This window comes from Antedon bifida, chromosome 1 (genome assembly GCF_963402885.1).
Source record: "Antedon bifida chromosome 1, ecAntBifi1.1, whole genome shotgun sequence".
NCBI lineage: Eukaryota > Metazoa > Echinodermata > Crinoidea > Comatulida > Antedonidae > Antedon > Antedon bifida.
The window spans coordinates 12,378,450-12,403,766 of record NC_136226.1 but is presented as its reverse complement, the minus strand read 5'-3'; the positions used below and the strand labels follow the sequence as shown (position 1 = coordinate 12,403,766).

General features: G+C 31.3%; 2 protein-coding genes across 2 annotated transcripts; both read left to right on the top strand.

The window, feature by feature from the left end:
- Positions 1–9,005: 9,005 nt before the first annotated feature.
- Positions 9,006–21,175, top strand: LOC144842355 (uncharacterized). Its single transcript, XM_078698810.1, has 16 exons — positions 9,006–9,067; positions 9,586–9,698; positions 10,533–10,611; positions 11,608–11,665; positions 11,972–12,101; positions 12,371–12,471; positions 12,661–12,735; positions 12,975–13,045; positions 13,166–13,252; positions 13,802–13,922; positions 14,386–14,513; positions 14,697–14,812; positions 15,542–15,728; positions 15,902–15,997; positions 16,103–16,208; positions 16,316–21,175. Exons 2-16 carry the CDS (start codon positions 9,624–9,626, stop codon positions 20,211–20,213), a joined length of 5,328 nt encoding a protein of 1,775 aa, XP_078554936.1. The 5' UTR covers positions 9,006–9,067; positions 9,586–9,623; the 3' UTR covers positions 20,214–21,175.
- A 693-nt stretch (positions 21,176–21,868) lies between these two features.
- LOC144842504 (transmembrane protein 41A-like) lies at positions 21,869–25,191 on the top strand. Its single transcript, XM_078698956.1, has 6 exons — positions 21,869–21,973; positions 22,273–22,439; positions 22,708–22,858; positions 23,430–23,591; positions 23,821–23,959; positions 24,474–25,191. The coding sequence occupies exons 2-6, from the start codon at positions 22,315–22,317 to the stop codon at positions 24,650–24,652; spliced, it is 756 nt and encodes a 251-aa protein (XP_078555082.1). The 5' UTR covers positions 21,869–21,973; positions 22,273–22,314; the 3' UTR covers positions 24,653–25,191.
- The last annotated feature ends 126 nt before the right edge of the window (positions 25,192–25,317 follow it).

Here is a 25,317-nt window from a genome sequence, read left to right as displayed (position 1 = left end):
CCACTCCCAAAGACTTTGTAATAAGACTTTGTTTACTGTAGAGCATCTTGTGTATAATTATGTGTTTGTCTTGTGAACAGGATTTCCATCTTTAAGAAGGATAGTGAATGAATTCGCCTATGGTTATCCTTGGAAATTTGCCTTAAAATATAAACAAACATATATAATATATATTTAACAAAAGCAATCGGATAGTTGTAGCTACCATAGGGGTAGTAGGTAAAAAGGTTCCTGCATCGAGATTCTGAATCCTGATCCGGACTCGTGATCTGGACGTGCTCTAATTTAGTCAAGAAATAAATTTGGCCATTTTAAAATTGTAAGCGCGCGAAGTTTATGATGAGCGCTCAAGCTTGGTTCCCACTAGGACACAACGCAGGCGAAATGACCAATCAAAAGCAATGGATTATTCGAACTGTCGCTTGTGATTGTTAAATTCCCTTGTGTTGCGGCTTACGTCCTTGCGTTGCGTCCTAGTGGGAACCAAGCTTAAATGGTAATATACATGATTTACAGTTTAAAGACGTAATTTTAGAAAATCGTGGGTAGATCACGTAACTACTGATTTGTACATACTGTACTATTATATTCACACGAACACAGTACTCAACACGGTATATAGTTATAAAGCTTTATTCACAACATAAACAGACTTATTATATAATTGCATCAGAACAAAGAATTAGCCTACATTTTATGAAGCTTGATACTTTACTCCATTCATTTGAATTCACACGTACTTATAATAAATGGTCTCATAGGTATACTGCTCTGGATATCAGATAGCCATATCAGATTATTTTAGTTAATTACTCTCAAATACAATTAATTGGCAATACCTGATTTATTATTTCTCGCAAAACTCAAGGATTGCTAGGTTTACATTAATCAACATTTATAATCATATTTATCTTAACTAAATAACTCAATGAAATTAATATTAACAATTAAAATAAATGTATGGATGTGCGTGTATAGGTACATGATGTACATTCCATTACATGTGGACTTTTACAGTACAGTTATTTATATTTCATTTATTGCAATTACCTTTTTACACTTCTATAATTTCTCTTAAAACATTTAAAATTAAATAATTATTATGATTAATGTCAATAAATAAGTAAATGATTATAATTATGTATTCATTATGTACAATAATTTTATTATGCATCATATACATGATATTATTGAATGAAATTGAATAAAAGTGGTGCATGCCACAAAAAGAAAAAAAACCTGATTTATTCACTAAATTTCAATTTTTTAATAATTTAGCATACCGAAGTTCTACTGAATTAGAATTACCCGTTTATAAGCTGAATTTTCTATATATTTCTTATATTTTTCTGTGTCATTTACGCTTCACCATTATCAATTTAATTGCTTATACTTTGTGTGTAAAAGTAAATAAAAACTAAATTATACTGATATTTTAATCATAAATAATAAGAAATCTTATATTGCGCCGGTTTCCATAAAAATGAGATGCGTATGGCGCATTGACACAACAATGGCAATGAATGAAATCATGTAGTAAAATATATTTACATAAAATAAAACACAAAACAAACTTTACGAATTACAAAGGTAAACATTACATCACGTCCCGTCACTTAACATGCAAATTTATAATGATTATTATTTAAATCTGTTTATAGTTTAAAATTTGCTTTTCAAATTAATGACACTCCATTCGATTCAAATTAAACCTTGCACAACAATTTTATTCAACTCAACTAGCGCGATTCCAATGTTATGATGTTACTGAACAACACTGCCTACAATAATATTTCATGTTCAGCTGATAGATCTATCAGCTGAACAAACGACAATAATATTACTAAAAGCCTCACGATGTCAAATGTCTCCAATTCTCATTCCCAGGATATAATATTTGAATGGAAATGTTTTTAAGGCGGAGTAACTATTGCTGTTTAGTGTTTCTGCTAACTGATCTATTACACGGGCAACATAATTAATAAACATCGATAAATATTCTTTTTGATGATCCAATATATTTGAACAATATCGTAAACTTACGTTTTATACTTGAATTTTCGCTGGTTCATCGACACACAGCTTAATGAGTAACTACGATTTTATTCAAATATCATTGAATCATCAAAAAGAATATTTATCAATAAATACTAAACAGAGATCCAGAGATTTCAGTAATAAGTATCACATGCACAATAGTTTAGTCTGCGGCAGGGATAGCAAGCTCAATTGCATATTGTTGAAATTTTGTTGTCATCGTTTCTTGGCATCGCACCGCTTCCATTCCCTGGAGGACTACCATTACTGCCAAAACAGCACGATTTCTTAAATGATTTTGCAAGGCCTTTTTTGAATTGGCTGTAATTACACGTATAAATTATAGGATTGATACAGGCATTAAAATTAACAAGAATAAGGGTTACTTGAAAAAATGCACTTTTTCTATAGTCTTCAATTTCGCCGATATTTATATATAGATAGTACAGTTGGTTTGGAGTCCAACATATAAAGTAAGAGCCACATATGAGAAAAAGTGTTTTTACAACATTCGCGCGCCTTTTGGATGCCGCCATTCCAATGCCGTTTGTATTTCCGATTCCTATGTTAGAACGAGACACAACACGGTGACATCGTAGAAATAGAGCAATTCTTATATATACGATAGACATACAGATTATTGGAATCGCACATTGAGAAAGAAAAACAGCTGTTCCCCATACCTTTGAAGCAGTGACTGAGCGAATTGGTACACAAACCATTTCTTCATTCACTTCATTCGAAAGGCCAAAATATAATAAAAATATGAATCCGTAAAACCAAGGTACCGCGAGAACTATACGGGCTTTTTTCACAGTAAAACTGTTTTTGTATTTTACCGAATGCAAAACGGAAACATACCGTTGAAGGTTTAAGCATATTAAATTTGCTGTCGATGCAAATGACAAAGACCAGTACATATAACCGGACTCCCAAAAGAAGCAAAAGATGCTTGTGGTAGTTGATGTTTTATCAAATACGAATGGGGAACTCATATAGTACATTAAAAATACTATGCATGTGCATAGATCAATTATTGATTGGTTGAGGATAAGTACGTTAGTATTGGTTTGTAGAAAACGTACGCTTCTTAAAACGTATAAGACAAGTGTGTTTCCCAAAATTCCAATTATACCAATACTTATGTAGGCGGGATGTAGTGTTTCTAATACTCGGGCCATGTCAGCGGACTTGCTTCGGCTTCTCTGCATTCTACAAAGAATGAATAATAACATCATAAGTAGAATTTGATTTCACGAATAATGTTTCCATGGGCTACATAAGATATCTCTATTTATTGAATAATAACAGCTTGGCACGTCGCCATAGATACAACCACAGAACAACAAAAATCAATGAAAAACTGTTCAACAACTTATAAATAATTGAAATGCTTATATAGAGCAGCAGGGAGATAGAATTAGAGTAACTAAATTAAGTTCATTCAAATTTTAATTTATACTTTAAACGTTAATGATAACATATTTGTATATACCTATACGGTATACTTACAAATAAAACGTACAGATGACAAAGCACTAGTCGTCCGTGATACTCTACTGGTTGTAGTATAAATTATGTCAATCTGGCAATTAAATTAATAGGGAAATAACAAAGATTAACACAATGTACTGATACTGATTAATATGATGTTTAGATGATGTTGAAATTAAGTGATAAGTAGATGATGAGGCTAAAATATGCATCTACAGCATCAAAGCAATTTATGAATATAACACTTACGACGTTCTTTTTTGTGAGGATATATTAATTTTTATTTACATGTGGAATAATTTTTATGTTTTTTAATATTTTTTTAAAGTCGATAATAACAACCGACTTTCGGTACATTTCCGAATAATGTTCTTGTCAAAATCAAGTAAAAAAAAATAGAGAAACTTAAAAATTAGATTGCAAAACCACATACTCTCCGCCGTGCAATCACTATTAATCGATTCCGGTAAAGCAGCAAGAATAGTGAAATTACATTGGTAGAGTAAGGCACAAAGTACAGTAGAGCCTAGTAAAGTACAGTAGAGCCTAGTCCAAAATAACTATATTCAGTAATTCATTCTTGCCTAACTTTTTTTTTAAATCTCTTTTTTTTTTCAATAATGACTCATGGTCGCATAGTTTCATTTTAAATGAGTTTTGTTGGTATTGAACAAAATAAATAACTCGTGGGAACCGTTTCGATAGATAATTACCATCGACGCTTTTCAATATGTTTTTAAATAATCACAGTTGTTGTGTTTAGCACCTCCGTTGCGCAATTAAGGACCGACATATGTTATTATGGAATAATATGTTGTTGCCAATTTCTGCCCATTATTCATCAATGTGTATCTCAGTAGTTACAACTTTTATAACGGTCAACATTTGCGAGGATCATTACAAAGAATTCGAACCTATACATAAAGAATGTAGCGCCTATATTGTTTTTTTTTATATTTAAATGTATATGTTTTACAAAGGCATTACATTACATTTCTGACTTAAATATAGGCCTAACCACATGTATTATATTATTTATTTTATTCTAATAAACATCTCAATCAAAAATATTTTAAAACATTACTGAAATTCAATTAATCTCAGTACAAACAGAAGCCTTATTGGTTAATGGCACTATTAGTGTTTACCTTGTGAATGTTTTATTAAAAAATGCATCTTCAATAATTTAATAACATTTTAATGCAATAATTTGTCGCAACACATACATATTTAAATTATATACAATGCGGAATTTTAGTTTAATGCACAAGTATATTTTCCTAATGAATACTAAAAAAGGCAAGACATTTTACGCTAATCGAAAATATCGTATTAATTGTACTTAGGCCTAAGTGTATTTACCTCTTCGAAGTCATGTTTCTTAGTGATATAACATCTCTTTTTCCAAACCTCCTTCTAGCTGGAACTTGCTATACAGTGTTTTGTACAATATTTTTTTGGTATCTCCAACGGTTTAGACGCCCAGTCAAGTCAATACTTAAATTAAAAATGATTGTAGATTTTTATAATCAAGACTTTCACCAAGGAAATCACAGACTAATTGCATTTACCATGATTTGATTGGTGGAAACTCTTAATACAACCTACGTCATATCTATCTGTCTATCTAATCTATCACCAGACCTTTAGCTTCTCATGATTCTACATTATATAAGTGATCCATATTTGCATTGTCTCGCAGGTGGTACACTCGAGGATCATTGATCAATAATATTGTTGTTGTTTTTGTGAAATGAAATTTACACCACTTTTTCTAGTACTATATCATATGATTTTGATCAAAAATCAGAATTAAGATAAACTGGTAAATTTGAACATCTTCATAGTCTTTTAAGCTGTTCGTCTTATACATCATTATTTTGACACTTCGGTACCGAACCATATTATTTTGTAAACCATTTAATTTAACTTGGTTGTTTTCAGTTTTTTTAGCGTATTCATTACGAAATGATGCTTTTGTCTTGCACACATTTTAAACGTAAATCAGTGCGGTGTAGCAGAGTTAAAACAAATATTATGGACTGGTAAATTTGAACATCTTAAGCTATTCGTCCTACATCATTATCTTGGCCCTTCATTAAGTAATTTGTAATTTTTGTTATTTTGATGGAAATAAATATTATGATGGTTATGACAGAAAGAAATGTTTTTCCATCACATTTGCGGACGGGTAGACTGTTGTATTAAAATTGTCTGTTTTAATCCGGGTTTTTGCATTTTTTTAAAAACAAATTTCTATATAACGTTTGATAAAGCATTCTTTCTCCTGCAGATTGATCTTATATGATTGTACATTATACAGCCTACGTCTATCTAATCTATCACCAGTAGACCTTTAAGAGCTTCTTATGGATTCTACAGTATTAGTGATCCATATTTGCATTGTCTCGGCAGGTGGTACTCGAGGATCATTAATCAATAATATTGTTGTTTTTAGTGGAATAAATTTTACACCACTTTTTATAGTACTATATATGATTGTTATTAAAAACTTTTTAAAAACATATCGTATGGACTGGTAAATTTGAACATCTTCAACTTGTCTTTTAAGCTATTCGTCCTACATCATTATCTTGGCCCTTCATTAAGTAATTTTTGTTATTTTGATGGAAATAAATATTATGATGGTTATGACAGAAACATGTTTTCCCATTAAATTATTGCGGACGAGTAGCCTGTTGTATTAAAACTGTCTGTTGGAATCCGGCTTTTGCATGTTTTTTTAATTACTATATAGGCTAATGTTTGATAAAGCATTTTTCCTCCTGCGGATTGATCGTATGATTTTACATTATTAACATTGGAATTAACTTAAGATTTGACTTTCTCATTTGTTTTGTACATTTTAAATAATCAGTATATCTTGCTCGTTGATGTAAAGGTGGTCACAGTATTGCTATTAATCATGCAAAGCACGCATTTTATTTTATATTTTATATTTTATTTTACATCAACATTCTATAGTTGCAGATCATCATTATGGAATCATATACGTCGATGACCTTACTGAATACAGACACATCCATTTTGCCATTGGTATTGTTTAGAAGGTTAGTGAAATATGTTTTGTAAAGTTTAATGATTGTTTATTGGACAACCTTATTTATCTATCGGAACACTGAGATCACCGGGGCTAGAGAACGTTTATCTAAATTTGGCATTTAATGTCGGAGGTATTTAAAAACAAATTGTCTGTAACAATGCAAAAACAACATGCACTTGTTTGCCATTTCATCAATTATATAAATTTCAAGTTTATGATTAATTTCCTATTTCATCACAAAACATGGCAAACCAAAAAGGCCAAACTGAATTCTGTGGTGTCCCCATCATGCCCCATAGGTGTCCTCTCTGTTTTTGTCCTGGTTCGGTCTCGTATTGTCCTCTGTTTTGCTTTTCATTTTTTAAAATAAATTTTGCCTATTTGTCAAATTATTATAATTTGACAAAGAAGCAAAATTTGAAAACAAAAATAATACCAAACTGAAACAAATATTGTCTGTAGGCCTACTTCTATTTCAAAGCAACATTTATTTTCTCCTTTCATATACAAAATTGATTTCAATGAACAATATATATTTAAACAAAATTTAGAAAGAAGAAGGTAGGCCTACAAGCCCAGAAAGATGAAAAGCACATCTTGTGGAGGGCGTACCTATCACTGACACAGACAATAACAATTTAAAAAAAAATAAATAATAAATAAATAAATAAATAAATAAATAAATAAATAAATAAATAAATAAATAAATAAATAAATAAATAAATAAATAAATAAATAAATAAATAAATAAATAAATAAATAAATAAATAAATAAATAAATAAATAAATAAATAAATAAATAAATAAATAAATAAATAAATAAATAAATAAATAAATAAATAAATAAATAAATAAATAAATAAATAAATAAATAAATAAATAAATAAATAAATAAATAAATAAATAAATAAATAAATAAATAAATAAATAAATAAATAAATAAATAAATAAATAAATAAATAAATAAATAAATAAATAAATAAATAAATAAATAAATAAATAAATAAATAAATAAATAAATAAATAAATAAATAAATAAATAAATAAATAAATAAATAAATAAATAAATAAATAAATAAATAAATAAATAAATAAATAAATAAATAAATAAATAAATAAATAAATAAATAAATAAATAAATAAATAAATAAATAAATAAATAAATAAATAAATAAATAAATAAATAAATAAATAAATAAATAAATAAATAAATAAATAAATAAATAAATAAATAAATAAATAAATAAATAAATAAATAAATAAATAAATAAATAAATAAATAAATAAATAAATAAATAAATAAATAAATAAATAAATAAATAAATAAATAAATAAATAAATAAATAAATAAATAAATAAATAAATAAATAAATAAATAAATAAATAAATAAATAAATAAATAAATAAATAAATAAATAAATAAATAAATAAATAAATAAATAAATAAATAAATAAATAAATAAATAAATAAATAAATAAATAAATAAATAAATAAATAAATAAAAAATTGACCGAAGAATAGTTATTATTTGGAAATAAGGTGACTTTTAAGTTTAGATAAAAATGATTTACTAGAAACAGAGTTTAAGATGGAGAGTGGCAGATCGTTCCAAAAAGTGGGTCCGGAATACCTAATGTTGTGTTGAAAGTCACTGGTTGGTTTTATGGGTTGGAATATGTAATTTTGAACTAATACGGGTATGATGATAATGAATTGAAGAATTAGGAATGAACATGGAGCAAAGATGTTTGTGAAGGTTAGAAGAAAAGATGAAAGAGCCTTGTTGGGTTAGATTGATATCAAAGACTTTGAGAAGTTGAAGCTTAGAAAAAAGATGAGATGAATGAGACAGTGGTGGGGCGCCAGATATAACCCTGATGGCCTTTTTTTGAAGAGTTTGAAGTTTTTTAATATTATTATTTAATCTCTATTTGTTGAAACAACGGTTATCGCCTTAATATCAGCGCCCATAAAAGAAAAATAAAATAATTTTCTCCGTGCTATATGAAATAATTAATTTATAATTATTTTTACTTCTAAGTAGGCTTAGGCATATTTGAAAATGTTAACATTGTCTATTTTGGTCACTCGGGTCACTCACTCACCCCCTTCTAGGCCTATACCAAGTTGCATAGAAATAGAATATGAATAACGTAATTGTTATTAAGTATAGCACATTTTCTTAGAGCCATACCGGTAGGCCTACATTTTAAATCATTGAATATTTTCTTCAGAGCCATACATATGGCTCTGATTTTTTTAAAAAATGTGGCTCCCTCTATCGACAATTTTCAATACATGGCTAGCTGGCTCATGAATCGAGAGCACAGAGAAAGAAGAATTATATGACGACCTGCTGCGCGATCATCACCGCGACACCATCACACATCACAGACAAAAGATGGCTGCGGCTGTCGGAGAGCATCTGCATTTTGCAGACATAAACAATAAAGGAGACCCCTCCCTCCATGGTTTGTAAACTTTCAATTCATTAATTGTATTAGTTTATAAGTTATAGATGTATTATATATAAATTCTATGCATTAAAATTGTTTGATTAGGACGAATTGGTTTCTCTTATTATTATTACTTAGGCCTAGGCCTAGGCCTAGCTAGGCTAGGGCCTAGGCCTAGCTAGCTAGGCTATATCATATAATATAGGCTAGCTAGCCTATGCCCTAGTAGCTAGGCCTAGCTAGGTAGTAGGCCTAGACCAGACATAGGTAGGTGGTAAGGCCTGGGCTAGTTATGCTAAGTCTAGCTAGGCTAGATGGATTACATTTTACAGCATTTCTACTAAAAAAATACTACTACTAGGCCTAGGCTAGGCCCTAGGCCTACTGTACTGTATATTTTATGATTATAGGCTACTACTAGTAGCCTAGGCCCTAGCTTAGTCCTACTCCCAGCCTAGAGTAATTAAGTAGGCCTTGTAGGCTGAATAATGCAATGTAATTTATTAAAATTAAGGAACAAAAACTGATTACAGGTATCAATGGGAACCAAGAAGAGTTGCTTGCTAACTTGATGACAAAGCTGAAAACGACCAGTGAGCAAATCAAAACATGGTCAAATACAAGCCGCAAGATACGATCAGTTATGGTAAGAACACAATGTCATGAATCACGTAAAGTTGCACAACGTATCATTAAAGCAGATCTAACGCCATGTCATTGTGTAAAACCTAAGCATTACCATTTTCATGTTGAAATCTTACTTAAAGATGTATTGTCCCTTTGACTAATTTAAAAAAAATAAAAAATAAAAGATTTTAAAAAAAGGTGGGTCATTTTGAAGTATCATAATAGTTATTAACTATCACCAAAAATTTGTCCAAAAAAAAATCATTTAACTGAAATACAGACGTTTTTTTGTTTAAAAAATAACTTTGACTTCCAGTCAAAGTTTTCGATCAAAACATATCCCATAATGAAACGCGCTTGTTTGGCTACTCTGTATGCATATTTCATACCTCCTCAACCATGACGATTTGTAAACAATCATAATTAGCAATATGCATAATGCGTACTCGTGGTTTGAAATCTTTGTTTACTTTCGCTCGCGACGATTTTCCAGACGAAATGTAATCAAACTAATTTACCTGTTAATTACGTAAACTTTTTTTTTTGGCTTGAATTTTCGACTTAAAGTGAATAACTTTAATATTATTTTGATATGGCCAATTTAAATTTAGAATATTTTGACCTTCATTTTTTTGTGTTTCAAGGGACAATACATCTTTAACTATATTAATGATCAATTAAAATAAAAAATACTTTGTGTTGCTGCAGCTAAATAGATTTTCAGATCCAGTACCCATCCATTCAACTGAGCAACTACGCAACTAAGTGCATATATCACAACCACCAATGTTAAGTGTATTAAATTGTTTTGTGTTTATCCAAATAAGTGAAATAAAAAATACTCTTGTTTTAGGCCAAGTGTGAAGAATCAAGTTCTGTTGATGCCAACCGTTTACAACACTGTCTTAATCAATTGAAGATGGCCATTAAAAGTGGGTTTAAATAAGTTTGTGTAAATAGCAGATTTAAGTTTAACCGTATGAAATGAAATTTTTATATATATGTTTTTTTTGTAATGTATGTATGTGAATATTTTGCTGAATAAATAAACGAATGAATGCCTATCTCAATCTGCCATAGGGCCGTCAAAAATGACATGAACATATTCATCTTTGTTTAAAAACTATTCAATCAATCTTTATTTTCCATCAGAACAAACATTACTTACTTTACCTAGTCAATAGTTAAGTTCATCCTGCATACAGTCTGGTCTTTGTTCGTTATTGCGGCATCTCTCGCGCTCATATCCAACTGCCAATAAAAAATTCTTGGTGGAATTTATCCAGCATCTACAATCCAACTCAGCCAAAAACTGACACAGCACAGACTGTAAAACACCTAATCTTTCTAATGTTTCATTAATATTCTGTATACTAGAGCTGTGATAACATAATTACATTAAGTGCAGATTATTTTTTCGTCGTATGGTTAGTCATAATATAATCTTACCTGACTGTTGAATTTATCATATTTTAATTTTTTTTAACAAAACAGTATAATTAGGATTAAGTTAAGTACAACCATAATGCTTCGAAATGTCAATTACAATAAGTGAATTGCTTTGTGTGTTGTTTTTTCCTTAGACTTTAATTTTGTAAATACCTGTACCAACATATTAGATATTAAAAAAACTTAGTTATCTGTATCTTCAGTAAGTATTTAAGTACAGTACTCAGTTGCTTAGCGCTTGATTTATTATAATATTTTTTCATTTCATTTATTTCAAATATCGTCATCGCAGCTGAATTACAAGGATATTTACATATTCTAAATATAAAAATTTGTATAAAAGTATAAAACCAATGGTAATTATATATATAAAAGGATAAAATTAACAACAACAAACTATACAGGAAAAGAAAACTGTACTGCGCTGAAAATGGGGTAATACATCATGATTAATTGTTGCTGCTCTTGTTAATCCACAGGTTCAATGTCATTACCAGCCATGGTTGAGCGATTAAAGTCGCATGCAAGACAAGTAGGGTAAGCCTATTTAATTAAGAAGCAGATTTTTTTGTTCGTAATGCTTAATCTTGCATTTCTTCATAATAATTTGTTTGACCTTAAGTTCTGTTTAAAAGAAAGTTTTATATTGTCGTAGTGGCTGTCCATATAATCTAAATGTTATTTCCCTCAAACCAGCCTTGTCAACCACATTAACTTTTTCTTCCTTGCGTAGATTTTTAGTCATAATTATACAAAAGAATTTCAAGTGAAGGTTTCCCCCTGAATAGGAGTTCTACAGTATTGGTGGAAAAATGAATATTAATTTAATATATGTTTTTACAGGATGAAGTTCAATACAGGGCACAGTCCAAGGGAGGTGTTTATTAGCTCTGATGTATTCTATGTTGAGGTGATGCTTGAAAATAGTGGATTGGTAGAGGATGTCAAAATCTTTCGACAAGATGATTCTGAAGTATGTACTTACTTTAAAGATATATTTACCTTTAAAAAAAAAAATCATTTAAAACTATAAATGATAAAAATAATTTTTTTTTTTTTAATTTTCCAGTTTCAGTTTATTCACTAATAAATAAAAGTTATATGTAAGATTCAACGATACAAAGCTGGAGGGTTGACAGTAAAAACTCAAATTATCATTCACGCTTGTAGTTTTTTTTTATTTGTTGTGAGAGATAAATTAGAAATATTAACACATTGTTTTGTTATCATTGATTTTTATAGAGTTGTCCAGCCATGCGTGATTCTCTTAGACAAAGCAACTTCAAAGGATTTGTAGATCATCTTAAAGGAATAAATAGATTTTATCATCTACCATGTGAAATGTATGTTATTATTTGAGAAAACTAGTATTACAAAATAATGCTTTATTAGCTATTTGTTGTGCTTCTACTGATGATAGGCCGAAGTATGTTTTAAATTTGCTGTTCATTTACGTTGTTAAACCATATTGATTATTACTGTGTATATTTTCCTATATTATTTTACCTAAGTACATATTTGATTTGTTTTAGTGCAATGAAACGAGATGCATTCAAATGCCTACAGTCTTTAGAAGATGATATTAAAGCAGTGTTTGAAATGAGTTGGTAAGTGGAATAATACCATGTATTTATTATAGAGTGAATCTGACACCCACCTTCCAAACTCTATTTCCTTCCACTGATCACAGAAGCAATTCCTGAATCCTCTCTCTTAGTTTCCTTTCCAGATTTATAATTCCTGTAGTGTATGTTTTATGCTGTCTAGGTTTATAAACATTCTGTATTACCTTTACAATAATACACACATTTTAAATCAATTTGTGTTGAATTTTTCATTATTTCAGTTTGGGTACTACAAATGTTCTGGTGCTAATATTAAATGGTCTAGCTGGATTTGTAACACCAAGGATTGGAGGTGGGTATGAGCAAGTTTAGACTACCCCAAGGGTCTTTGCATTTTTGGGAGAATTGACTCTATAAATAGTATTATTAGTTAAATTTGTTTGTACATTTGGTGTGATTTCTTTATATTTAGGTTATCCATTGCGAATGACTTTCTTTGTGTCACCTTATGATTTGCTAAATGTTGAAAACAAGACTTGTACTGTTTTGAGCATGTCTGGTAAGTAGAAAAATAAAAGCTTATTTATGTAGTTCTAGATTTAGAAACACTAACATCCAACTCACAGATAAGAATGTAGAAAGTTATTGTAATGCAAGGTATTAAGAAAGGTCAAATTGTGCTTACTTTTTTGTCAAAATATTTTCTCCTTATCCATGTGGAAGCCAAAAATAAAGTTTGTAGGTTAAAACACTGACTGGTTGGAGTGTATACCTACAGACAGAACAACAGACAAATCCTACAGAAACTATAAATTGCAAAAGTGGACAATAATGTTTCATGTCATATCCATTAATGATTGGAATCCACTTCCTGCATCTGTAGTAAATTCAACCTCAATAAATTTAAACATGTAATGTTTTCTCCTAATAATTATTTTATTATATTAATTTGTTGTATATTCAAAGAGGGACACGGGCACAGACTTAAAAGTCCCAAGATCAAGAAATTTGATTCATTGTCAACTTAAGTAGTGGTGCTATGCCAGTGGTAATAGAAAAGTAACTAACAATTTATGTTTATTGATGGTTTCCTTTACAAACTTTTCAGATCCTTTACCTGAAGATATGGGAATTTCACTAAGTGTCAACTTAGAAGGGTCACATACCAGGAAGTTACAAAGTAGTGGTACCCTATATAATAATGCAGCTCATTCAGAAGGAAAGAAAGGGTTAGTATTTTTATTTATAACACATCTAAGTAGATCCGTATCATTTTATTGGATGATTGTTGGTCACATGATATTCAATAACTACTCAATTGAATACTTACGCCATCAACTGTGCAATTTTGGTATATGGCCATTGAATTTATTATATTCCCTTTGAATTTCGTTATGTGCTTATATTCCCTTTGAATTTATATGCTGCACATTCATTCAGGTACATAAGATCAACCATGCACAACATGAGCCTTGGTTGTTGACTGCATGTTTGAAAATCAACCTGTAGTGTCACGCCATCTTTGATTGTTCTACTCTTCGTCTAAAATTGGAGTCCTGCCTTCTTGAATGGCCTCTTGTTAAAATTAATTCCTTCCCCAATTCCCTTCCCAATATTAATGTGTTGTATCAATACCAATGATTTTACCCCTTGAATCTTGTTTAGGTAAATTAAATGTTGTTTTATTTTCAGACCATTGTATAACTTTGCACCATTAAACAACACTAACTGTATAAACATACCAGTATGTTTTATGTTAAAACTCAACAAGCCTATGCCAGTATCAGCAGCACTAATTAAACGTCTTGCAGTTAGCCAAAGTATGTATACATTTTCTTGCCATCGCAATTCAGTTATAGTTATATGCATTTTTCATTAATTATCTGATAAAGTTTTAGTTTTCAGAGATAAAAATGTTGAAAAGTTAAAATAACAACAGCATAGCATTTCACAATTTTGTATTTGAATAAAACAGTAACCAATGATAATTTTCTTTTTCTTAGTTCATGGTATAAGTTTGACATCAGCAATACCCCTTAATACATTGATATGTCGACATGCACTAGATCCTGTGTTACCAATGGAAACTAGATCGTATACAGAAAATAAATTCTATGTTGTAAGTTTGTGAACCGTTGCCATTAAAGAATTAATTATATTATACACTAATTGTTTAATTCATAGACAGAAACTTAGTGTCAGGGTTAAACTATTTTTTTTTTTTTTTTAATATTTTTTTTTTTTTTTTTATACTGGGTGACCTCTTCTACTATAATTGCATAATGCACCCAACATTTAAATGTGTACTTTAAGGCAGAGAAGAAAGATAATGTGATTATACTGAGGGTTGAGGTTCTTTGTGAGAGATTCATAAGAAGCCTAAACATATACAGTAGAACCTTTCCTTTCACACACCCCTATTCAGTGTCTACTTTGGTTTATATATGCAATGTTTGAGCTCTATTTGTTATGGTATCTTTATTTCCAAACAATTAAAATACAATGGAAACCACAGGCTGTAAATGATGTAGGCCTATTTTTTTTTTATTAAACTACACTAAATAACTATATAATAATTTTATAAATATACAACAGCAATATTATTATGGCAATTACTAATAATAAAACAATTTTAATCAAGAAAATGTACAAAATAGGACCTTCACTAATTCAATTTTGTTTTAAAATATCAAATAATACAATATTTACAATTTAGGAATTACAACATGGATAATGTTGTTATTATTGCTGTAGTTTGTTATTATCATTATAATTTTAACATTAAATTCTATAAGCCTATATTGCATTCATTTACTACAACTATATAATATGTATAATTTACCCACAGACTTTACCTGGTGAACAACACTGTTATTTTATTGGTGAAACGAATAGGGAGACAAGTAGAGGTGTGATCGTCTCATCCATACCAGTAGCTTGTACAAGCCAAGCCATTGCTATAGTAACAGCATTACGTCAACAAGCCGTCTACAACACACTGGTTGCCAGCTGTGTAAGAACAGATACTTGCAAAGGTAGAAAAAAAAGATTTTTTTAATCCGCTTAAATCTTAAATGTAACCTTATGTACGTTTTTATTAACCTTTTTTTGTAAACAAACATTTGCTGTGTTACCTCATTATTAGTAACATATATTGGCAATATTAAGTTGTACTTAAATTAAATTTACCTTTTAATATGTTTTTCAGACGAATCTGATGTTATGTTATTTGAAGTTTCAACAATTTCACAATATAGATTAACAATAACATTCGCACACCCAGCAAAAATTGGAATGGCATGTGGTAAGATTTTGGAATTATTTACACATTATTTATAGCTTAATTTTAAATTATTATATTTGCTCAATAAACTACTGTATTAGTATTATATATTTTTTTTTTTTGTAGTTGAATTGGATATATTAGAGGTTGCCAATATTAAATGTATAATACATACACCTGAAGGAGAAGAACCTTTGTGTACAAATGAATATGCAACTAAAGTCCTACGAAAGTGAGTAAATTATAATATTATTGTATTTCACTTCAGAATTTATATTTGAATATTTTTGTTACAGGTGTATGTCAATATGTATATTTATTCAAATATTTTTATTACAGGTGTATGTCAATACCAGTCACAATGAGAGCTATCATGAAAGTTGCAACTGCTAATATTGAAAAATTCAGGAAACCATTGAGCTCCTCGGTTGTTCCTGACATGTCGCCACCTGGATCAGGACACCCACAAAATCCTGGAAAAGGTGCCAATGGCGGAGTTTCCCCAAAAGGTGGATCAACCACCCTTAACTACATGTCATCTGGAAGGATGGGAAGTGGAACATCTAGAAAGAATATGCCGAATAGTATCATATTTGATCTAAGCAAATCTGTGGCTACATTCTTTGCACATAAAAATGTCAATCCTCCAATTCAAGAACGAAGTAAGTCTTCAGATGAGTCAAAGAAATCTCAGAATCCAATGTTAGCAGAGTTACTTACAAGTTGTACAGTATCTGGAAGCAGTTCTAATAAGTCTCATGCCAACCCTATACCTGTGACATCTGAGAAAGCACACCCTGTATCAAGGCAAGAACAGCCAACAGTACCTACATTAAAGCGAAAGATCAGATCAACTTCTGAGAGTAAATCTCCCAAACAGTTAGGTGAAATTGATGATGCTGTTTTCCTACCTCAAAATAACTATAAACGACAGATGTCTACACCAGATATGTTGTTTGTATCAGTCTCTGATACATCTGCTGGTTTGAGTGGAATAGACACAAGTCAAGCTTGGCCAGTACATGATAATTCAGGTATTATGAGATCACCAGGTCCTATCACAGAACAAGCGAAGAGGCAAAAATGCTCGGGAAGCTTTGATGTACAAAGCCCAAGTCATTGGTCTTCTAGTAATATACCCATGCCTTGGAAAGAACATGGCTTTATCTCGGAAGCTGATGGATTACAAAAAATTCAAATTAAGAACACTATAGGAGAACCAACAATGAACACGTTCCCAGAACAGTCAAAGAACTTCTTGGACACTCACAGTTTACATGAAAGTGTATTTGCTGTTGGGAATTTCTTACCAGTTAGTAATGTTAATGAGGATTTTCCAGATTTGGATCCTGATGATGTTAATCTCCTTGATGAACCTGTACAATTTGGAAAAAGTGAGATAAATAAAGAACTTAATGCATCATACCCTTTATTTGGCAGTGGAAAGCCACCTTTGGGTATCAATAGAAGTCAAAGTACAGACAGAATTGTTAAAAAGGAGTTACACGAGAACATTTTTCCATCAGTTTCAGAGAAGACACAAGTCAAACAACCACATGTAAAATCTAAAGGAAAGCCAAAAAACTTTAAGCTGGATCTGGAAGATAGTTCATCCGATACATCACCATCTCCACCACAAAAGAAAATAAAGAGAAAAGGCAAGAAAAGAGAAGCTACCACCAACAACATACCTACCTTGGAACACACTAAGAAACGTAAAAAGAAACCAAGAATTGACCAAGAGAAAGAGCCTCAGACTAAGGGAAGTTTTACATTAACAGCTTCTTCAGACTCTTTGAAAATAAAGTTTAGTCGCACTGGACTGGAACCAAAAAAACAGTCACCTGTTGAGCCAAAAAAAGTTAGCCAATCTCCAACCAATGTTAAACCTGCCAAAATAAAATTAAGAATACATCCTACAACAGGAGAGACTCGAAACTTAAGTGCTAGTCAACCGCAACCAAAGATTGACCCAGACAAAAGAGGAAATGTCTTTGAGGTTTTTAGTTCAAAATCTCCTGTTAAATTTCCAACAAATTTAGAGAAAAGAAAAGTACTTCCATCAGAATTATTTTCAAAGTCTATTGAAGTAAAAAATCAAGGAAAGCAACCAGCAAATTTGAACAAAAAAATTGTAACTCAGAAAGCATTATCAAGAGAAGTACTACATGGGCAGACAATAACAATGAAAAATAATGAAAAAATGCAATCAATGATGAAAAAAGTTAATGTTCTGAAAAAAGGCCCTACTTCTGCAAATAAGGCAATTCTTACAAAAAAAATTGTTACTCAAAAAACGAAGTTTGGTTCAAGCAAAACAATCACACCAGGTGTGAGACCATCTGCCAAAAATTTGTCAAATCCTCCTGGGAAAATGTCTGTAGGTTCTCGTGCAGACAATGGCAGTAAGATATCAAGTTCTGCCAGTAACCCTAAAGCATACGCAGTGGGGAATGTATCCAAACATGTTTCTCAACAAAAGGTTTCAGCATCACGACCCCCACCATTGACCATTTCTCCATCAATTTCATCTTTGAATACATCATCTCCAAACACGGCATCACCAAGACAAATGACTACACCTTTATCTCCAACAAGTGGTGGAGGTCAAAAGAAAAATAAGTCCCCTTCTCGTGGTAGGACATTAAGCTCAATTGTTCAAGTGTTACAAATGAAAGCTCAGACACAGTCACCAGAAGATGAACTGAATGAACTAGCAGAGGATGTAAGAACATCAGAAGCTATTGGACCAAGTTCAAAATCACTTGAAAGTGATAACAAACCTAACATGTTTCCATCTGCTGCTAAACCTCAAAAACAAAAGATTGCTTCAACAATGCCCATAAAATCCCCCACATTTACTGGTAACAATAAAGCACCTAATGCAAAGTCTGTCACCAGCACTAAAGTTTATACAGTTACTGGTAGACCGCCTTCAACGCAAAGCCCAAAACAAGGCAAACTAACTCCAAGTCCATCAAGATCTCTGTCATCTCCAATCTCTTCAACTAAATTGTCCGCTCCAACTTCTCTTAAGGTACAGCAAAAAATACAATCTACCAATAAACCATTGCAAGTTGGTAAATCATTGCAGAAAAGTCCCTCGAGTCCAATGAAGCCATTTGTTAAGGTTGCAGGATCGCCAACCACTCTACCACGAAAACCTAATATTTTGAGCAAAGCTCCTAAAACAGCAGGTTCTCCTAAAAATGTAGTTGCACCTAATAAAGTTCCGTCCCTGCAGTCTGCAAGACCCCAACAAATTCGACAAAATTTACCTATAGAAGGTAGCATGAAGCAGGCATCGGTAAGAACAAGTAGTAACAACAGTATGGTGGGAGTTAAAAATGCCAGTAGCAACTCAAATACCAGTGTTAGAAATACTGTTACTGCCAACACTCCGGCAGTATTAAAATCGGAAGCGCAAATTACAAAGAAGGTCAATCCAATCTGTAAGACGCATGACTCAAAAATTATGGATTTAAGCAAGAGTTCAGACAAAATGAATGAAGTAACCATGAAAGATGCACCAGTGGAGAAACAAATTTCATATAGTAAAGCTATTCATGATTCTATGCCAAAAACAGCAATACAACAAAAGGCCTTTGGTAAAGTAGAACTCAAAGATGGTGTCAGCAGAGGAGCTACAAGTTCTCCAGTTACTCAATTCAAGATACCTAGTCCAGCTGTTGTAGGAGTCACCACAAAAACTGCCAGTCCAAAACCTGTTGCTGTAAATATGACACCTGAAAGCAAAAGTTCTACTTCTGAAACCGTATGCAAAACTACAGAATCTTTAACAACCAAGGACGTGGTTACCGCAAAAGACATCACTGAAGATATAAAAGACACGTCTCAAAATGTAAAGAGAAGAAAGCAAATGAGTCCAAGTGACGGACTTGAAAGTTCGCCACTGTTTATTGATTTTCCTCAAGAATCTACAAATGCTTCTCCATCAGAAAACTGCCAAAAGACAACAGAAGAATGTCAGCATGCAAATCCATGTAGCGATACACAAACAGAACCAGGATCTACCTCGCCTAGAAGTATGATAGCCCAATCACCACTGGGCATCATGGCTGCATCACCATTAGGACAAGTTGCTTCTCCAATTATGCTACCTGTGAAGTCTCCAGCAGGTCTTAGTGTTCCCAGTAATCAAGCAAGTCCTTGTCCTATTGATGATGATTTGATGGATGAAGCCTTAATATCTGTTATCAGTAAAGAAGATAATTGAAACTCGCCAATTGACAGTGTCAACACATGTTTTTCTGATTTGGTATGATGAGACCCATGTCTATAACTTGAAGAAGAAAATTATGTTAAGTTTGTTTGGATCTTTTTGCATGAAGATTACACAAAATCTGCGTTAGGTTTATTACTCTATTGTATGTTAAATAGCTTTGTACAGTAGTTCAGGTTGTGACTATATTGAATTGACCAAATAAATCAACCATGCTGTAGTATATTATTTATTATTCATTCGGCTATGAAAATGAGTCATTTGGTACAGTATATTTTTTGCTGATCAAATAGACATAATTTATTTAAGCATCCAATTTGTAAATAATGATCATTTTGTCTGAGAAGATTTTTAGAGGCCTACAATAAATGTGAAATATCACTCCCTCTAATAAAATAGCTGGTACCAGTACACCATTATTTAAATACATTGTTTAGAAAATAGATGGTACTGTATTTTGGAAAGAATGAAATTCAAATTATGTTTAAACAAAAAGTGTGACATGTAAACATTTATATACAGTAATCGGATTTAAATGAGAAAAAATAATTAAATTTTGTTTAATTTTGCTATTAAAAAAAGAAAGAAACCTAAAATGTAGTGTATACTGTATAGTAGAAAACTCAAGGAATAACTAGTGAGGTTGAAATATTTAGGTAGCTTAGTGGCTGAACTATAACCACAGGATATAAAAGTCATTGATAAATATAGTTCCTTTAATAAATTAAAGACTCGATGATTCCTGGTTGTTATATTGAGCTATGACACCTTTCTATCACCAGGGTGTGTATAAGAGCAGGGTATAGACAAACATGCCTGTGAAATAGGTGGACAAGGAAAAATTGTAACACTTGAAGTGAGTGTGGATGTGAGCTGATATTACAGTCTGTCAGATCATTTTTTTCTCCTAGATATATAAATGTATTTTTAAAATTTCTGGTACTAAATAAATTAAATTGAACTAAACATAAGAGTACAAGTGTTTTATTAATTAACAGCAAGCTAGAAATGATAGACAGCTAATTTTGCATGTGTCTCATCTGCTGATTGATTGGACAATTTAAACAACCTCCTTGCATTAAACATTTGGACCCCAACAGAGGAATATTGATACTAGTTACAGGGCTACTATGAGTTCACTTTTCATTTTTTTCCCCGCTGCTTATTACATTTCTAAAAAATGTTTTTTCATCTTAATTGCTGTGAAAATTGTAAGCATACCATTCATGCTATGGTAGTTATGTTTGAACTTAAATAATAACTATGACCTATTAACTACCTTCAGAAAATAATTAAACTAAAAACTCCTATTAATTAGTGCAGTATTAACTATTACATATTTTCATCAATAGTTATTTTGTGCTGTAGACGTATAATAATAGTGTAGCCTACACATGTTGGGCGTAGATTGCACACTTTCTATGTCCATATAAATATTTGACATTTAATTAATCAAATCGAGAGTGCCTTGATCAAATGATATTAAAAATATCCAAAATATGTAAATATTCATTTGATAGCAACATTGTGACAAATTGGGTCTTCCAGGAAACTTTCATGATTGACTTGTTTTGACTCCTCCCAGATTCCATCAGCCAATAAGATCATCGTATGCTCTCTACTGAGGGCGTGGTAAGTGTCAGGTGATATTTTTATTTACTTTACACATGTGCGATGTGCGCTAGGCCTACAACAAGCTTATAATGATGATCTAATATTTCCTTTCTTTGGTCATATCTCAGGATTTAAAATTCGTAATACAATTGTAGTAACATAGTAGTAATATGTGTATCATTGCAACTGACGCAAATAAACCCTAGATAGGCTTACTACTACCTTCTAGGCTAGGCCCCAGATAGCCATGTCCTAGTTAGCTAGGGCGGCCACCATGGATGGTCAATTGCTGATGATGATGTACTCGGTCTAGAGCCTTAATGTGGGTTTTGAAGGCCTACAGTATATAGCCTGTGTAGACCTAGTAACAGTTAGGCTTTCTGAAACTTGTGTGCATCCCACTATTCTTCATTGATTCATTTTTTTCATTCATTTTTAGAGTAAATAAATGATGTCTTCGTAAATGTAATTTTAAAACAATATGGTTGTCCGTACCATTCTTGCCCCAGCTGGTCTTGTGTTGAGCATCTTTGGGCTTGCATCGCTATGGCTATATGCACTTTCAATAAATATGCCAGAAAGTGTGGCAAGCAAACATGGCACAAGGTAGGCCTATTACACTTTAAATTATATTTAAATTTTAGAGATCTCATCTTTCGTTACTGTGTAGAACCTTGTTTTCCATTCTTATTGGTTGTTGTGTTTGTTTAGTAAATTTCATTATTCAAACAAGATCATTTGAAATGGTCACAAACAAAAACCACTTGAAACTTGATCCCACATCATAAAGTTACATTTTAATGTTTCTGTCATGGTTCTACTGATAGAATGCAAAAACTTAATATGAAACTATTATTTTCTTTATCTGTTTCAGTCTTAGTTTTCCATCCAGTATAGAAGACCTTCAAAATCTCTCTCATCTACTAAAACAGTATAAAAGAGACAATTTTCATTATATACTGTTGTTGTTTTGTTCAGCATACATATATAAGCAGACCTTTGCCATACCAGGATCAGTATTTATGGTAAGTTAGTTTAATTAATTAAGGCCTATAGATTTGGTTCATGCATGCTTATGGTGCTATGATAACCTTGGGTATACGTTATAAGGTATGATAATAATTCTAATAAAACCATTGGGGTATTACAGTATAATTGCCTAGAGGGCAGACACCAATGTTATTGCAGTTCATACGGGTGATTCTTCATGACTGGGAACCAACAAGATGACGGCTGCAATTGACCATTCAATACGTTTGTTAACCCCCTACGCTGTCACGCACTACGTCTGCAGTACAAGCGAAAAATATCAAAAATGCTAGATAATTTACTAGTTCCATTTTGCTTTAACAAAAATATGAACTGAATATTTTTTTGGCATTTAGTTATCGCATGTAATTTTATATAAATATTTTGGTCATTAATTTTGATGACTGTAATATAGAACCATGGTAAAACCATGGACCTATAAATTTATAGGTCCATGGTAAAACAATGATTTGTAACTCTTCCTCTAGCATTTAAATATTACATGCCTGCTATAATCTGGGAGAGTTGAATTTAAGTTCACTTTCAATGTTTACATATTTTTTACAGAACATACTTGGAGGTGCTTTATTTGGAGTGTGGATTGCGTTCCCATTGTGCTGTCTTTTGACTGCCATTGGAGCCACATTTTGTTACCTACTATCACTTTGTTTTGGACGTGCTCTTATCATGCATTATTTTTCAGAACAAGTTTTAACAATGGAAAATAAGGTACAGTCATTTCAATTAAATGTTTATTTTAGTTTTAGATATTAATTCAAAAATGTCTTTAAAAAAAAGGCAGCACTGATCACATACATCTAATAATAATATGACATTAACTACTTTTCCCCTTAAATTTTATCTATAAATTAAGATTATTTATTTATACTTATTTACTTTATTGTTTAGAACTTTATATAAACATATTAATGTAAATATGTTTTTATGATATTTTCAGATTCAAGAAAACCTTCAAAGTCTGTTTTTCTTTTTATTATTCTTGAGGCTTTTTCCAATGTCACCAAACTGGTTTTTAAATGTTACTTCACCAATTGTTGGCGTTCCAGTTACATACTTTTTTCCATCAGTTTTTATAGGTAAGTGAGTGTGGTAATGACAATGATTGACTGATTTATGAATTCAGGCTACAGAAATATAGATTTTGCTAACACTAGCGGCATAAAGTTGATTTGTATCTCTTATACTGAATGATTTAGAACTGTCTGACTCTGGAATATGCATCAGCCCTTTTCTCTCTCTCTCTCTCCCCTTCTGAACATAAGATTGGGTTGAGATGTGCTTGAGATGAGTAAAACCCAACAGAAAATACATGGCATGCCAATTACAGGGGAAACACATGGTTTTTAAATATATCAGGCATCGATGGTGCTGTATTGGGCATCACAGAAATCCTGGAACTTTTACAGGGTATGAACCAAGGACCTCTGGGATTGGTAAGCGAGTATGACAATAACAAACCCCAGTGCCTGTACTGGTGCCATTTACGCAAGTGAAAAAAAAAACCATGTTAATTCTGCAGGGTATGAGGCTTTTTGTAGCTTATAATATTGGAAAATGTACTCATTAATGAAATGTTAATATATTTTATAGGTTTGATGCCATATAATTTCATGTGTGTCCAAACTGGATGTATCATCTCTGAAATCAATGCTGTTAGTGATGTCTTTACACCATCTGTGGTAATCAAATTTGCTGCCATCGCTGTGGTTGCCCTTGTACCTGTACTAATATCATTTTATATAAAAAAGAAAGAGAAAAAACAGAAATAGTTATTCTGCAATAAATTTGAGATTTTTTACACCAACCTGTTTTGATCGAACAAAACATGGCAATCTCTGAGAATGAAAGCTTGATTTAAAAACACAGAACTACTGTAGTTGCTCACAGTACTTTTTACTGTACCTGCAACTAGTCACAGATCTGACAATTACTTCAAGATTCATTAGCTTACAGGTGTTCAAACTGGGTGCAGAGTGTCGAAAAATGAATTTATACTGAATTGTAAAGTAATAGAGTAACTAATTAGTGAGGAACTACAGTAATGTGGGGATACTGATTTTATGTTGACATTTGTGCATCTCATCTCATTAGTAGAACTAAAGTTTGCATAATGAAAAAAGCCCACTTATCCTTGGATACCTTTACATTTATCCCACTGTTTGAATATAAGTACAATTGGATTTTTAAACACACAGACTAAAGCTGGTCTCTGATTTAAGCCACTTTATACTGTATATAATTATGTTTTTAGATATAATAAAGTATGTATATTCAATTTTAAATTAAAAAATATAATAAATGGTGAATTAAAACTGAAATTGTATTATTCCATATGTTATATCATTTATTCAATCATTAAATAAAGATGTCACATTTTGGAATGAGCGTAGCATTGGCACCGCCAAGATTTTCGAGTTGGAGTTTAAATTATATT

Coding starts and splice junctions, on each gene's coding strand:
- LOC144842355 (XM_078698810.1), top strand. CDS start 9,624: ATGACAAAGCTGAAAACGACCAGTGAGCAAATCAAAACATGGTCAAAT. Junction 12,102..12,370: donor TTCGACAAGATGATTCTGAA/GTATGTACTTAC, acceptor TGATTTTTATAG/AGTTGTCCAGCCATGCGTGA. Junction 15,998..16,102: donor AAAAATTGGAATGGCATGTG/GTAAGATTTTGG, acceptor TTTTTTTTGTAG/TTGAATTGGATATATTAGAG.
- LOC144842504 (XM_078698956.1), top strand. CDS start 22,315: ATGGTTGTCCGTACCATTCTTGCCCCAGCTGGTCTTGTGTTGAGCATC. Junction 22,859..23,429: donor TACCAGGATCAGTATTTATG/GTAAGTTAGTTT, acceptor TATTTTTTACAG/AACATACTTGGAGGTGCTTT. Junction 23,592..23,820: donor TTTTAACAATGGAAAATAAG/GTACAGTCATTT, acceptor TGATATTTTCAG/ATTCAAGAAAACCTTCAAAG.